The sequence below is a fragment of the Ciconia boyciana genome, chromosome 1 (genome assembly GCF_034638445.1).
Source record: "Ciconia boyciana chromosome 1, ASM3463844v1, whole genome shotgun sequence".
NCBI classification, from domain to species: Eukaryota; Metazoa; Chordata; class Aves; order Ciconiiformes; family Ciconiidae; genus Ciconia; species Ciconia boyciana.
Window position 1 is genome coordinate 39,049,759 of NC_132934.1, and position 16,305 is coordinate 39,066,063.

At 40.4% G+C, this 16,305-nt stretch overlaps 2 protein-coding genes across 3 annotated transcripts; both read right to left on the reverse strand.

Moving 5' to 3' along the window:
• Positions 1–432: 432 nt before the first annotated feature.
• Positions 433–5,100, reverse strand: LLPH (LLP homolog, long-term synaptic facilitation factor). 2 transcript variants are annotated; one of them, XM_072863133.1, is made up of 3 exons: positions 5,023–5,100; positions 4,718–4,901; positions 433–1,290 (listed from the first exon to the last, which is right to left on the reverse strand). In XM_072863133.1, exons 2-3 carry the CDS (start codon positions 4,896–4,898, stop codon positions 1,127–1,129), a joined length of 345 nt encoding a protein of 114 aa, XP_072719234.1. In that variant the 5' UTR covers positions 4,899–4,901; positions 5,023–5,100; the 3' UTR covers positions 433–1,126. The 2 variants fall into 2 exon arrangements, with proteins under 2 accessions (XP_072719234.1, XP_072719242.1); XM_072863141.1 differs by having other exon boundaries at positions 5,045–5,091.
• A 239-nt stretch (positions 5,101–5,339) lies between these two features.
• TMBIM4 (transmembrane BAX inhibitor motif containing 4) lies at positions 5,340–14,205 on the reverse strand. The gene is made up of 7 exons (XM_072863120.1): positions 13,712–14,205; positions 11,868–11,976; positions 10,449–10,554; positions 8,883–8,916; positions 7,781–7,898; positions 7,250–7,295; positions 5,340–6,668 (listed from the first exon to the last, which is right to left on the reverse strand). The coding sequence occupies exons 1-7, from the start codon at positions 13,806–13,808 to the stop codon at positions 6,462–6,464; spliced, it is 717 nt and encodes a 238-aa protein (XP_072719221.1). The 5' UTR covers positions 13,809–14,205; the 3' UTR covers positions 5,340–6,461.
• Positions 14,206–16,305: the final 2,100 nt, after the last annotated feature.

Here is a 16,305-nt window from a genome sequence, read left to right on the forward strand (position 1 = left end):
ATTTCCTATGCCCAAGTTATCACAACAGACACATCTCAATTTGTGGGCAATTACAGAACATGGATCCCATCTTGGATGAAGTTCGACAGAGGTCATGCTCTGTATCGATGAATGGTACTTCAACAGGCAACATACTGCAGGACCGGTACTGTAATTATTTCCATCCTTGAAATGAGAGACATTTTAAAAACACAAGCTTTCAGGGCAACTAATTCTTGCATCTGTCATCACATGTGATTGCCGAGTAATATGCAACCAACTGTAGCTAATCACATATAAATGGCATCTGTTACGCAGTCATGCAATATTTTATCCTATGCCCACATTGTAAAGCATGATAGATGAATACCATTTTAAGAGGAATAAAAGGCTACTGAAAATACATATGGAAAAGTAAATTCTCATTTACTTTACTAAAACTTGGAAAACGTCTTAAATAAAACCATTTTATTTCCAATCTGTGCATTTGCATTCTCTCATATTAATAATAAAAGAATCAGTTTTAGTTTCAGTTATTTAGTTCCTACAATATTTCAGTTACAGACAGCAGTGAAATACTTCTTTGTTCCAACAGCTTTCTCTTTGCGAATTAAAGTCAGACTGACACTTTGTCTTTTTACTTACAGAAGTTTCATGAAGCCTTGGTGTTGATTTCAGTGTATAATCTCTTTTAAGTTACATGTTAAAAGCCCTTTTTCGTTAATTACCAGATGTTAAAAGCAACACAAATGGGTGCAACCGAAGTAATTTTACAGAAGAATTTAAAGGATATGGTGAGTTTACAGAATCCTTTGGTTAAATTTACTAAAACACAAGTTACATTGACAAAGGCCACAGTACAAAAAACATTTACAGTTTCATTATTTTTAGGATTTCCTTTAGCATTTTCAGCCTTCACAATATAAAGATGAAGACCCTATTCAAAGGCACTCAGCTTGCTTTTTGTATTTAAGTTCAGCAGACACCGAGTTGATATTGCTTTCATCATTTGCTGGCCTAACAGTCTCTTCAAAAGTTCATGCAACACAATAAATTATACTTGGTGGCCAAGCACAAAAATATCATGTACTTATATGGGATATTTATTTTGCGAGTAAAATACTCATGATCTTACAAAACTCTGATTTTACCAGACTAGGCCTTTGGCCAATTTTGATTTTTTTTTCCCTTTAACACGCTGTGCCTTCAGCTTCTTTCTCTGCCTGGAATTCATCCATATTGGGTACTGTCCATGCTGGTCTAGAAGAGTTTTTTTGTTTCGTTTATTATCTATGTCCATTTTGCAGTCATCTGAAAAAGAAAGGTATTTATAGTGAGTAAAATACATGAATCAGCTTCATAGAAGCTATTTTATTACTAGATTCACAAAAATGATACAAAATATCCCTACGCACAACAGTATTTGTACATAGAGAGCTGAAGGCTTTAAACACTGAAAGCGCTTTCCAAACCAATACAAGTGCAACCCAAGAACTTCAACAGCTGATAGTAAATATGCAGAATTTTCCCTAAAGGCCCATGTCTGGGCAAAGCACCTTATTCTTTGGTCTGCCATCTGTTCCAATACTGTGTCTAAAACATTGTGTGTGGTCTCCATCAAAAGCTGCAACCATACAGGAAGCCATAGGCTTCCTGAAACATATGCACAATTAAATACTTTTTATGATGTAATGTTTAAGATCTGTTCTAAAAAATTAAATTGACTGGAAGATGAAGACAGGTAAAGAGAAGAATAAAGAGAAAAGCTGAAATACAATGACAGTACAAAGCATGAGCCAGCGATGCTACATTTGCCTCAAAAGGTGAGCACGAGGTCAAGTCTAACATATTCAGAGACAGAAACAGAGGATTAATCTCTAGGATCGGGAAGACTGCCTGTGACATGGTCACTCCCAAGAAGCGTGTCCCCAGCTAGCTAACTCCACATGAACATCATGTGTCCGTGAGACAACAAGACTACAAGGGGAACACCTTGATAAATACAGATTCGAACTGTGCTCTACTATTTAATTTCAACCTTGTTTCCAAACCATCCATGTGCAACTCTAAAAGCTTTATCACGAGTTTTTACAGAGAGGAAAAAATACTTTTTTATGTTGTGCCTGTCTGATGTTGGGAGACAAAATTCATGAGCAAAAGGCCAATGTGCTGCTTCAATAGTTGAAGCATGCTGATAGTCCACAGGGATCTGCACCAGAGACGTGCTTGGGGAGCCCTAAAGTTGGGATACAAATACTTGTAGTCAGCAGAGAATCAGCACAGGAGCCTACTGCCTGCTGGCGCAACCAAAGGCTGATCCACATGGGACGGGCAGCAAAAAACGTCCCAGTTCCAGAAACCTCCTGAGACATCAGAGAAACACAACATGAGGCCTTCTTAACAGTGCTGTTTTCCAAATGTCACAGAAGGAGAGATGGCCTCCAACAACACAACACAAAAAACCCACCACTCCAAGAAAACCAACTCTACATATATAAGCTTCTTCTCTGATTCCTGTCCTACCATATCATGGAGATTAATCTGTTACATGAATTTTGACTACAAAAAAGCACATCCACAATAAATGTCAGCTGCAACACTAACTAAATGAAGAAATACTCCTGGACAAAAAATACCAGTTGTTCACAGAGCACAACATTTTCATCATACTTTGCAATCTCACGGATGCTGTAGGAATCACTAACAGGAAGAAACCTACTGAAGCGGTCCAAGGACATAAAGAAAACCTTTCAAAGGGTTTAAAGACAAAGAGAAAAGGACCAAGAAAAAAAAAGCTATAAAAGTAAGTTATCGAAGCAGACTTAATGGGTATGATTATCTTGAAAAATATGTGCATGCCCACAAAGTTTTAAAAACAGCTACAAAACCACTTTTGACCAAAGCCTAGCCAGATCTTCCACTATTTTTTTTTCTAACAAGAAATGAAAAAACAAATTATTTCACAGTGTGCTGTGAAAAATATCTTAAAATAACACAGGAAAATGTCCCTAATATACACCTATATACTTTCTTAGGCTGGAAAATTATTCACCTATCTATGGAAAGCACGTATTCTGCATGCAGCTTTCCTCTACTTCAGTCCTTATAACATTTGGCGATGTGAACTCCCTTGTGTCCACAAACATATAGGGCTGAAAAGTCCTCTCAAAGAAGACACCATTATTTTCCCAAAACTTGTAGCTGTTTTGTGAAACATATATATTCTTAGGTATTTCTGAGACTGCTATCTCTCTACAAAGGCCAAATGAAATTGGCCACTTGTAGAAAAGTTGCCAGCGGACTTGAAGGGGGTGCAGGAATGCCAGATAGCCAGACATTTGCTTCAGAAACCAGGTTTAAGACAACAATGTTTCCTCCAGCTTCAGCATCAGTATCAGAAGGCTGACAATGTTCCAAAACATTTTGGAAATTCAATTCTAACAATCCCATAAAAAACTTTTACATCTGGTTTATGGGACAAATCAGAACCACGGATAAAACTACAAATTATACTCCAAGCTACCCTTAATTGGGCAAGTATTTTTATATAGCATTCTATTTCCATTTTCAATATCATTTACAGGCTCTGCCATTCAACCTCGCAACACTTCCCTGGTCTTTCCTAGTTTCTGAAACACTGACAAAACTGGCTGCGTGACTGACAGTGATTACTAGCATTATTCTATATCCCCACTGTGGTGTCTCAAGAGACTTCTCCATGCCACATAAAAAGCTCACATCAGCAATATTGTAACAGCTTAAATGGCATAAACTGGAGAAGCAAATAGGACTATGATTTAGTCTGGACTGCAGTTTTGGAAAGAGAAGGTGTCTTTCTGACTCCTGTCCAGTATGTAGCTATTTAAAGCTTTTGTTTCCACTTCCCGGGTTACTTCCCTTACAGATTACATCCTACTCAAGGAATAGAGAGGAAGATGGCATTATCTGTAGACACCTAATACCACCCACTCCCGCACCATGTGCGATGCAGCATTAATTAGCATACAAAAACGGGGTCCCTACTACCCCTCCCTTGAGACGGTCCATTTAAAAAGGGGAAAAAAAAATAAATCACTCTATTCTTGATAAAATCTCTACAAAGTTACTTTACATTTAGGTCCAACTTTTACATGATTAGTGTCCTCCTTAAACTAGGAGGGAAATTATATCCTATCTCCAGTTTAACAGCAAATATAATGCTGCAATTGGAACAATTGCTAAGTGATGAATCCTCATGCACCTGATGTCTTCACAAAGAGATGTCTCTCCATAAGACAGTACATACTTTGAATCAAATGTCAATAAGCTTGTTCTACAAGTGACCAGATGCAATATAGAAGCTAATGTTGTGAAATGACCAGATTCAATGACATAATAGCATCTTCTGGCTTTAGAAGATGAAGATTTGGTTTTCCAACTCACTATTCTCAACCTGTAATAATCGTAAATCTGATCACGATAGCGAAAGTCACAGGAACAATACTAAACATACCGCAGGACGTCCCTGCACTTGGGCGGTTGCAACGGAAGAACCGGTATAGTGAAAAACACGCTAGAAACGTGCCGGGGGGGGCGGGGCGGGAGGAAAAGACAGCCGGGCACTCAGAAGGCGGGTCTTGGGCAACCCAGGGCCGCGGGAGAGCCGGCGCGGGCACCTAGGCCCCCCGGGGCCCTGGCCCGCTTTGCCAGCGGGGCCCTCCCCCTAACTCCAGCGCCGCCCAGCCAGAGCCCAACTCACCCCCCTGCTCGAGGACCTTCTTGGGGGGCAGCACGGTCGCCACCTCCTTGACCTCCTCCATGACGACATCCGCGTTGGTTCCCAGGATTTTCTTCAGCCTCTCCAGCTCCTTGGGCGCGTTCTTCTTCCTCTTCTCCGCCCGCATCTTCCTCCTCCATTTGCTCCTCAGGCTCTTCGCCATGTCCTGAGGGGAGGGAAGAGGGAAACAGTGAGGGCGAGGCAAGCGCCGAGCGGAGGAGCCGCGACTACCTCGCCTGCCGGGCAGCGCGCGGACACGGGGGCCGCCCGCCCTTCCCCCCGCTCACCCCAGCCGCGCACGAGGCCCACCGTCCACCCTCGCGCCAGGCTGCGCTGCCCGTCCGCGCCTGCGCAAGCTCACACGCCGGGCCCCGCCCCCACAGAGCTTCCCCAGCCTCCTCGCAGCACGGCTGGCTCTACCGTAACTCTCCGAGGGAGCGCGCCGCGCCGCCCCGCTCTGCTCCGGCTCCGGCTGCCGGCCGCCGCCGGCGGGAGGAAGGCGAGCCCCCGCGCCTGCCTGCCTCGTGCGGCCTGCTGCGGGTGTGAAACAACGTCCAACCACCACTGCGTGTACAGGGTAAAAAAATAAGCACGTATTTCATCACAAGGACAAAAGTGAAGCTTTATTTTTAGCGACTGCCACACATTTCTTTGTGAAACCCCAAGAAGAGAGAAAACGTCTCAGTTGCTCAAAACACTTCGCAGCCCTACTTCCATAGCCTCAGCCAAGTTCCAGCACGGAAAGCATGCGTTGTCCCAGCTCGTGGTAGGACGCGGGACGTTTCCCCAGCGCTGCGTTGCCTTTTTGCTAACGTCTCGCTGTCAGGACAGGCGAGCGGTAACAATACTTTGACTTTGAGACTGCATATGAAGTAAGAAAGTATTTCAAAATTGTTTTTACCCTGCCTGCCGTTCCAGGATTTCAACAGCTTGGAAAGCGGCCGGCGTCATGGCACCTCTCCCCTGCCAGCAAGCGCTTGCCTGTCCAGCAAGGGTTTACAGTGCTCGTTCTCAGTGCCCTGAAGTTCGCCAGTCTCAGCTGCAAGAACAGACTAAAGGTTTTCCAATTTTTATTGACAGTCCATTAACCTTAATATACACAAGTTGATAAAATGCCAGAATCCATCTCCAAATGATTTTTCAGAACACTGAAAGATAGGCAATAAATAATACTTAAATGAAGAACATTCCCTTTAATTAATACCCTCCCAGCTTACATCATCACCTGACGGCCCTTAACAAGAATGGAATACCTCTGTTAGAGACAGCATTCCATTTTACCAAACAAAAACTAGAAAAAATTTTAGCTTAGTAAAACATTGCACAATGACAAACTCCGGCTACCCTTATGTGGTACACACACTTATAACCCCAAAGGAAACATTTCCAGCAGCTACAGAACAGCAGAGAGGGGCTATCTCTGGAGCAATCAGAAGCTGGCAAACATTTTAATTGTGAATTACATCAAGTGCAAATTAAGTGATTAAAAAAGTGACTGAAATGATGACAGCGTGTTAACTACATAAAATATATATTCCAGAGAAGAACTTTAGCTACATAAAAAGCCTTTTTTTTTTTTTGCCAAAGGAGGGATCAATACTTATGGCATGAAAAAGTAATAAAGATTCAGTCTCTAGAAGACAGAACTACACAGTCTGTAGATCATCCAAACGCTATTTAGGTACTTAACTTTATATACGCCATAGTCAAACCACACCGCTTTTGACTATTTTTTATTAAATGCTTCCAGTAAACGCAGCAGGTGTAAGAACAGATTGATGATATCCAAGTACAGATTGATTGCAGCCAGTATGTACTCTTCAGGGGATAATTTGTGCATCAGCAAATGAGTGTCATAAATAATAAATCCACAGAACAGAAGAGCTCCGGCAGCAGCAAACACCAACTCTATTGTCTCACTGTAGAAAAACAGCTGGAGGCAAATGAAACAGAAAAAAAAAATTGTAAATTTGATTTTCTTTTTAATACTAAAATCCCTGCATAACGATACGCCACACTTAAAACAAGGACACACACTGCCTTTTTACTGTTATATACACACAAGTACAATATTACAATGACATTTCAATGTTCTTATTTCATATAGTCCCCAGTCACATAATCTCTTTAACTGAGTAAAAGTGCCTCCACTCAAGAGAGAGGAAGCTCTGGTCTCCACAATATTAACAGCAGAAAAATTAGAAAAACAAAATGCAACTAAACCCCAAATCTCCTTCCCATTCTCTCTGTCAAGTAGTGGATCTCGATTGACAAATTTTGTCAGTCAACGCAAATACCACTTTCACATTAGCAAGAACAGCATCCAACAAAAATTTGAATTGGAAATGAATGGTTAAAAGATCACCAGCATGATCTAGAATAGTAAGGGATCTGGTTAGGAATTTTCTTTCATTAAGCTATATTGGACTGTCCAAAACCTTTTTGTTATACTAGAAGTTAGTAAAAGATTTATGCTAAAGAATATTTTTTAACCTCGAACACAAGGTATCTTACCCTCAAGAAACCTGAGAGGATTAAAATCCACAAACAAGCGAAGAGGCTGAAAAAAGAAAATTAAACTGTGAGCAACAATATATTTTCTTTTAAATTTTACTTAAAATCTCTTCCCCTCCTATAAAACCTTTTGATAAAATATTTGGTAAGTAAATGTCCATAATTCTTAGATGCCAACTCTTCGTTAGTATCAGCAGTAAAACTCAGTTTTATAAAGCTGTCAAAAGTTATGTTCTAAATTTACCTTTTAAAAAATATTTGAAACAGCTGCCCTCTGTCTCAGTGAAAAATCCAGGTAAACTAGTTTTTTAGTGTAATACTATGGTTTTAAGAATCATAATCACAGAAAAGAATTTCTTACCAAGAAAGCAGAACTGCATAAAATTAGTAATTTAAGTTAAATAACACCCTCACCATTCCCTTGAAGCAGATTCTATTGACCTGTATTCATTATCATATCTGCAAAGCTTGCTTTAAAAAAAGGAAAAACTAGCTTAACAAAAAAAAAAAAAAATCAATACGACAACATACCCTGCTCCAAATTTGCTGAAGTCTCTCTTTGACTGCAGGGTATATGCAGTCAGTCCAAGAAATACAGCAGTAGTAAGAATAAAGGCTTGCAACACAATGGACACATCATAGAAACTCACTATAAATAGAAGAAGTAAACTGTCATTTAAAGAACACAACACTATGGATTTGCTAAGTTATCTTTTGAGGAAACAGAAGTTTAAACTTTCACAGACAGGAAAAAAAATCTTAACTGTGAACAAAAAAAGTAAATTATGCCTGAACTCGTCTTTGCACTTCAAAATCATGATCACAGGACTCACGGACCCTTGCACTAGCTAAGTTTGACAGTTAGAGTATAGCTGTAGCTTCTTAAATAGATATAACAGATCTTCCCTACTCAGAATAAAAAATTAAAAAAATAAGAAAGTAAGAAGTATTTTAAAGCCTAGATATGTGAGATCTTAAGGAAAAAGCTATCTGAATTTTTCAGGATACTGAAACAAGAAAAAAAAAATCACAAGACAATCAGTAAAGGCTCATAAAAGTTTTGATTAGGGGGTAGGAAGGGAAAGATAAGAGAAATGAGTGGAACTTTTTTCTTCCTGCCTTCCTCAATCTTTCGCCAACTTTTTTGCAGGAGACCATAACCCATAATGAAGAGGTTTCAACTTATGCTGGAAGCTATAGTGCAAGGTGATGCCCTGACTTGTCTGCACATCGCCCCGTCTCAACCCTGACAACAAAGTACAGAATTCTCCAAACTCAAAGTAATTCCCTTGGAGGAAACAGAGGGGGAAGACAAGGTTATTTCACACGCAGATCAGCTCTGCTGAAAGCTGCCTTATAGGAAAGAGCACTGCTAGCTGTACTGAAAGAATGGATGGCACAACTAAGTTCTCACTTCAGGTTTATACAGTTTCAGTTCTGGATCAGAATCCAGTTCCCTCCCTTGCTTCCCTGTTTCTTGCTAAACTCTCATCACTGTCATTAAAATTTTCGAACAGGGGCTTTATTATCACTTTAGTCACATCTAGGAATCTCAGATGGCAATTAGTACAACATATTGGATTCCTTTTCCTATTTCTTTAAGGAATCAGACAACAGGATGGCTACTATTTACCTGTAATGGCCACTGTCAGTGCTTCCAGTAGGGTCTACAAAAAGTAAAAACAAAAAATTATAAGGACAAAAAAACCCCGCACAAAACACTTACACGGAGACTTCACATGCAATGAGCCCCATTCCACTACGTAATCCCAGCATGCGTTACCTTATCTCTCTTGTTAAATCTTTGCTTAATTTTTAACAAGAAAATGGCAATCATACTGTCTTACTGTGCTGGAAGTTGTGTTACATAAAAATAATACAATATAAACTGAAAATAAATAAGAGACAACCCCTACAGAAAAATGTTGTTTAGGTTATCTACTCAAACCACACAGCATTCTTATCACTCTTCTTACAAACTATTTAAGGGGATATAAAATTTCTCAGAGCTGCTATTAGAAATGAACTGTTTTCAGCTTTTTGCACACTTTTCAATATTTGAAATACTTTCATCCAACACTCAATATCTCATTAGACAGCTAAGCATCTGCATCAATTTTCTTTTCCCACTCGTCCTTGTTCTGAAACAGCTAACTTAAAATCAAACATATCATTGATGTCTGGGCTAAAGGCTAGTATGGGCCCTGAGTTTTTCTAAAAGGTAATTTCAAATTAAGTTTCATTACAATAAAAGATGAGAAAAGTATCTATAGCATGAACCAAGAGGTCAGAAATAACAGAACATTTAACCCATATTTTGTTTAAACCAATTTATCACACACAGATTTGAATCCTTCTCTTCCTACACAATGTAATACTTAAACTGTCATACCACAAAATCCCACACCACATTTGGCCAAACTATTACATCACTCCTCGCTACAGCTGCACTTGTTGAAAGTTTTTGAACATTTTACTCTCCTGCAAGAGTTCCGAAGTCAGGAAGCACGTAACTGCATTACTATTTAAACAGTCTATTTACTTACACAGCAAATCTGTCTTCCTGTTGTATCACAAATACAATTCAGACAACTCCTAAAGCATCAAATTGCAATGGTGCTACTATGACTTCTTTTCAGAAGACTGATTTGCTACATAATCCAAAATATCCAAGAGCAACAGTTAGCCCCTATCTACAAATTTGCAACATCGGGCAGGAGACTGAAATTTGACGACAGCTCTGACTGACCTGCCTGTGTTGGAAACATGCTCAGAATCTAGCATCAAAAAGACGACAATTAATGAAATAAACGCATATGGCTGGTTGCATCTGGGTCTCTGCTAGAGGTTGTCCATTAGACAAATAAGGTAACAGAAATACCTCCTTCTTTCCTACTGAGCAGTTTCATAGAAAAATCACTGACATCAACAGAACAATGAGAGCAGATAGATATATTTATACACACGCATGGGAAAAAAAAAAGCTTGGTCAACCTGATTCCATGTTCTAACACTCTTCCTAAAAAGACGCTGGAAGAAACCTGAAGTAGAGGCTATCTAGGAACAACCTGTGGATAGAACCTCAAAAAATAACTCAGAACTTCGTAAGTGTATAGACACCACTAGTTTGCTTCAAGGAGTTCATCACAATGAAAGATATTCTAGGGACTATTAAAATTGAATTTATATAAATACTTACAAATCCAAAAAGCAGGTATAAATTAACAGGATGCTGGTGTCTGTAGAGGGTCAGTGCCACGATTATAGCCAAAGATCCAAACCCAGATATCAAAACCAAGGCAGGTCTGTAAAGTTTCATACAAAAAAGTCATCAAAATTAAAATAAAATATCTGGAAGACTAAAAAGCAGTTTATATAAAACCAAGTCTTAAAGTGATCACCTAGGTAAAGATACTGCTCCATATATCCAAAGTAAATGTAAAGCAAGTTTTACAATAAAACTCCTCTAAAACATACCACCACAGATAATCAGTTAAGAATAGTACAGTCACAAGTAAAGAAAATTTTTTCATACTGAAGCTGAAGATTGCCCAGGAATCCATCACCTGGAGATGAACCCGTATGAAGAGGAAAATCCATCTGTACTAAACTAACAGTATTAAAGTATATATAATATTTTGCCTATTAAGAACTCCACATTCAGGGAACTGTTTTTTATAAGCACCTGAATACAACAGATGTGGGCACTAACTGCACCAAAGAAAATCAGTACCGATCAGTATCGCTATAATTAAATCATTCAAGCAGCCCTCCAAGCAAAAACAGGACCAAAATCAAACACAAAATCACAACAGTTCTAAGTGAGCAGGATGATTTTAAATTATCAGATTGAAGTAGAAAACTGTAGTTTTACAACTTCCGTGGTATACACTATAGCTTATACAGAAACTTTCATATAGTGTTTGATGCTCCTTTTTTATTCGGGCTTTGAAGTGAAAGTAAAAGCAAAGTCTGCAAGCGCACTTGGGGGAAACCAGAAACTGGACTCAGTGCTCTCCTCCTTTCCCCAGTTGTTCTTTTCCCCTGTCCATTCACTACAGTTTGGTTTTTGAGACTTGTTTTTTTCTCATGAAAATCTGAGAGGCAAAAAGAAGCAAGCCCACAGGAATTCTAGCAGATTCGTTTTCAGGAAAAAAACAAAAGAAGATGGGGGGGGGAGGGAGAGGAGTAAGACATGATTCAGCTTTTTGGAACAGGCACCTATAAACAACAGCATTCCAAACAGATTCAAAAAGCAGATACTCAGACCATAAAACAAGAAATGTCAATAATTTTGATTATTTGAGATGTTCTCTCAAATAATTGAGATGTTCTGCAACTGATGTATAGGTTTTCATAGCGTAAATGTTAAAATAAGCACTATTAATAAAGGATTGATTAAAATAAACTTTAAAGATAGTAATAAAATAAATTTTAATAATAAACCAAGGAGAAAAATGTCAGAAAAGTTATTTCCTAATCAGGTTACAAAATTTCTATTACAGAATCAAAACACAGGGTATAAAAATGATTAGGCATACCAAAGTGTTCCAGAGCAACAAACTACATAAACTATACTCACACATGATAAACAGTCCTATTTCATTTTAGTATTTACCTTTCATGAACAAATGCCTGCACTCCAGTAGAGTACAGAAAAATGGCAGATGTGACTGTGGTCAAAAGAACTTGAATGGAAAGAATGCTGTAGACTTTCCGTAGAAAAGCTAGAATAAGGAAAATAAAAATGAAATCACTTTTGAGTTACACTTACAAAGTTCAACAGTATATCAGATACAAGTTTTCTATTTGATATGGAACCATTAGAAACTCCTTAGTCAATGAAAAAGCACAGAGCAAAGTGGTAAGAAGCCATTTTTCCTTTAAAAAGACACAGTATTCCAGCAAAATTACATTTATTCCTGGACATCATTATTTAAACAATAACAATGATGACAAAAGAAATACAAAAAACGTTTGCAAGGAATTTACTTCAGACTATTTTAAAAACTACAGACACCTAATCTCACTAAGAACTTACTAACTATACCTTTTCCATCACGTTACTAGTATCTAATGGACCTAAATGAAGAAAGGTTTACTTGGAAGTTCTGTGGGAGACAGAAACAGCCATAAAAGTTTAAAAAGGAAAAACTTTTACAGTAATATTTGATTGACCTTCTGCCATGTTAGATATTGTTTATCATAATTTGCAACTTACATTTACTGAATGGATATCTGCAGATACAAACTGCTAGAAAAAATAAAAAATCCCAGAATTAAGCTAATAGGCTTCATAATTCTAGAATTATGAAGAGTGGAGAGTGGTTCAGGACATACAGATATATCATACAGGTATTCTCTGTTCTGAATGGAAGGAGACTAAGTCCATTAGGCAAAATGCTCTGACAGGAAGAATAAGCTTACAGAGAACATCAATTAAATCTTTAATAGCACAGCCTAAAGTTTAAGAGCATATACTATGAGAAGCTGAATTACCTGCTTGCAGCAGGTCAAGTTAAATATACTTGTAAGCCATGAGGGGCTGGGCCCTACTTTGTCGTAGAAAGTGAACAAACCTAGTAGCAGCCTGCTAGCCAGCACAGCCTCCTCCCCATGTTATATAAATGCATCAGCAATTTTGCTAACGGCAATACCTCTTTCATATTTCATATGGCACCCTTTATTTTCCAAACAAGATAAAACTGCTATTTTTTACAGGACGTGTCTCCTGTGTATCAGAAATATCCAATATATAATTCACAGCACACAGCTGTTTTTATTCCAACATGTAACCAATAACACTATAACTATTTCAGCAGGATTACTGATTAGACACCTTCTATAAGAGCATTCAATGCATTTGAGACCTGCATATCAACAGCAAAGCAGTATTTCATGGCCACTAACTTGACCTTATAGCACACAAACGCTTCAGTGGAAGAGACAATATTTTAACACCTTACAGAAGAAATTCAAATTCCTCAGTCTCCTGGTTTAACTACTGTAATTATGGGCACCAATGCTAGCTTTTATACATCTTATGTATCTTGTTTGGGCTTCCAAATCCACCACCTTGGGGAAAATAAAGTCTGAATCTACAGGGGTTTAATCCCTCTGATAAAAAGACCTGCCCGCTACACACTGAAATAACATCCAGTCTTTCGCCAGCCACTGATCTTTCTCTTCCCCTCCATGCTTAACCTGGACTAAGTGACGCCCTGGCTCCCCGCTCACAGCCTTTACCCAGAAGATTAAAATACTGCGCAGAACCTGAATTCAGCTAAACGCCACAGGCGACGGGGTTAACAGAGAGGAACTTGCAGGGAGCACTGGGGTACGACACCCCTTTGACCGCCCAGCAAGGGGAAGCAGCAGGGGCCGCTCCGCAAGGGCTGGGGGGGCCTCACGGGGGGCGACTCGTGGGCGGGCGGCCTTACCCGTCCCCGCCCCAGTCCCTACCCATGCGGATGTGGACACTGGCCGAGGCCACGTTGGTGCCATAGTTGAAGTCATCTTCGATGGAGCTTCGCGGGTAGAGCTGCTCCGCCGCCGCCATCGCTGCCGCCGCCGCCGCCTCCCCCAGCAACGGCCACAACCGCCCCGCTTCCGGGAGAGACAATCGCACCCCGCACCGCCGAGCAGGGCCCTCTGTCGAGCGGCCGAGCTCGTCGATCGCGGCTGCCCGCCTTCCCAGGGGGCGCTGTGCGGGCGCCGTGGCCCGGAGGCGGCGCCGGGGTCTCAGTGCGGCGCCGGGCCGGACCCGTCCGGCCCTTCCCGCCGCCCGGCCCTGCTGTCGCTGCAGGCGGGGCAGAGTCTGCAGCGGGAGGGAGGCAGGGCTGAGGAGAGCGGCGGCGGCTACGGGTGGCGGTGCCAACGGCTTGCGGCTTAACGGCTGCCGCCAGGCCGCGGGTGGCCGGTGGCTGTGGGACTCGGCGTGGTGTGCCTGGGCGGGGAGTGGCGATACAGCCGCGTCCTTCAGCTTTTACGTGCGGGATTTGCATGAGTAGAGGAGGATTGGGTTTCCTGTGAAGATGGGAGTTCCTAGATTGGGTTTTCTCTTCAGTGTGCCGGCGTTTACCCACCCAGGCCTGCCCTGCGCATGATTCAGGATGGCTTCGGGAAGAATTGTGTTTGTGTTTATCTTAAACACCATTTCCTGTGTCTATTTTAGGTCTGAAAGGTCTGGAGAGGAAGTTCCAGTGACTGAAAAATCAGCCCTTTTACTGGTTTTCACCTTTGATTCACCTCTAGCTGCTATGCGGAAAGAGTTCTCCAGCATCTGGGGCTGTCAACAGCTGCGAACGCGTAGCTGCTTTCAGCAGTAACTGATACAAGAGGCTTTGGGCGTTAGTGCTCACTATCAGTGTATATTCCACTAGAGACAAGTTTCACTTCTGTAAAGCTTTAATGCAAAGTAGAATTTTACTCAGACTTTCTCCTAGTTTCGTGTCCAATCCTTCAAAGTAAACTCAATTTAATTCAGTAGGACACAAAGATGCTTAACATTTCTCAGGCGTCACGTAGCACTTTGTACAGTCAGACTTTGTACTTGTGGAATTGCCCCCCAAAAGTTACCCAAGATGGCAGGTCACGTTTAGGAATCCACAAAAGCTAAGATTTTGGAATGTGGCATGGGGAGTGCAATATGTTACTCTTTAACTTGTGAATATCGTCTAAAGCATGCCAAGAAACTGAAGCGATAGACACTTTAAAAATGTATGTAATAGATTAGACTAAAAGTGCTTATAAAAATTGGAAAATAGTGGCCTCTACTGTATTCATATTCTCAAGGGAGAAGTAAATAAATTATATGATTCTGTGATGAAATAATTTTGAGCAAAGTTCTTCTACTGAGTTGACCTAAGATACTACGTTTCAGTTGCAGATACAAAAATTATGAACATGACTTTATATTCTGGGAAATATTTATGGTTTTCCTAATGTCATTTTGCATTTTTAGTTGCTGCAGAGCAGGATCTTTCAGCTTTAATCCTGAATTTTGAGATTTATGCATTGTTTGCATTGTATAGTAAGTAACTGTTTTGAAATAATTACACTGTCTGCTTTCTTGCATGTACCTCTGCAGAAGAACAACACCAATGTTCTCCCAGAAGAAGCATTTCGAGTTCTGGACAAGCATCCGGTGTTGCCTTCTCCTAATACGTGCAGTGCAATTTTCTTTAAAAAGCCTCTTAGAGACAGCCTCAATTTTGTGTGAGAAACAGAAAATTTCAGAGCATTGCAGTAGAGTCGACTCCTGCAATTTGCAAATAGGCTGAGCCTAGAGAAGACTGAAGGAGAGACGTAATAGTCTTTGAAGACTTCATAAAAGGTTGTTGCAGTTCTCCAGCCATGGAGAAAGTATCACATCAGAGATAGTGTGGCTTAAACTGCAGTTAAGGAAGATTCAGGGTGAAAAGTTGAGAACTTTTAAAGAGTAATCAAGGTAAAGCTGTGGAATAGTTAGCCTGGTGTTTAAGCACAGACTGGGAGATAGGAGGTTGCAGGAAGCAGGCATGTGCACTTCCATGCACCCACCTCCTGTGTGGAAGAGGTTAGTCTGATGTAAGCCACCAAGAAACAGAAATGGGCTTATTCAGAAAGGCAGGAGACAAAGCAGCAAATGATTCAATGATGCTACTCACGAGCGCAATCTGCCAGGGTTGCCGCAGATGGGAATGGAAAAATTATTTACATCTGCAATACTGATAAAGCCTGCAATTTTCGTGCCAAAAGAGAGCATCATTCTTGTCTTAAGATCTTCTGTTACTTGCAGGCGCACACAGAATGCACTGTGCAGTGAGCAGTGCTTTGCAGTGACTGTACTGAACCAAGGTTTAATAACACTGAGCCTGGCTGAGGGCTTTCAGTGTCTTTGCAATTTTCCATTCCTCACTTGGGAAAGTATACCTTATAAAATGCAAAATATGCCTTATAAAAAGCAAAGTATGTTTTACATTGCCTTTCTTTTCTGTATTTGATGTTTCCATAAACATACCTCCATCACACTATTTTTATTTGAAACCGCTGCAGTCCCACAGTGACTTGCTTAG

Bases quoted from the DNA above. Each gene is read 5' to 3' on its own strand.
- LLPH (XM_072863133.1), bottom strand. From the start codon at position 4,898: ATGGCGAAGAGCCTGAGGAGCAAATGGAGGAGGAAGATGCGGGCGGAG. The intron at 1,291-4,717 runs GTGAGTTGGGCT...TTTCTTTTTCAG, and splicing joins GAAGGTCCTCGAGCAGGGGG to ATGACTGCAAAATGGACATA.
- TMBIM4 (XM_072863120.1), bottom strand. From the start codon at position 13,808: ATGGCGGCGGCGGAGCAGCTCTACCCGCGAAGCTCCATCGAAGATGAC. The intron at 10,555-11,867 runs GTAAATACTAAA...GAAACTTTACAG, and splicing joins CAGGCATTTGTTCATGAAAG to ACCTGCCTTGGTTTTGATAT. The intron at 7,899-8,882 runs GTAAATAGTAGC...TTCTATTTATAG, and splicing joins ACTGACAGTGGCCATTACAG to TGAGTTTCTATGATGTGTCC.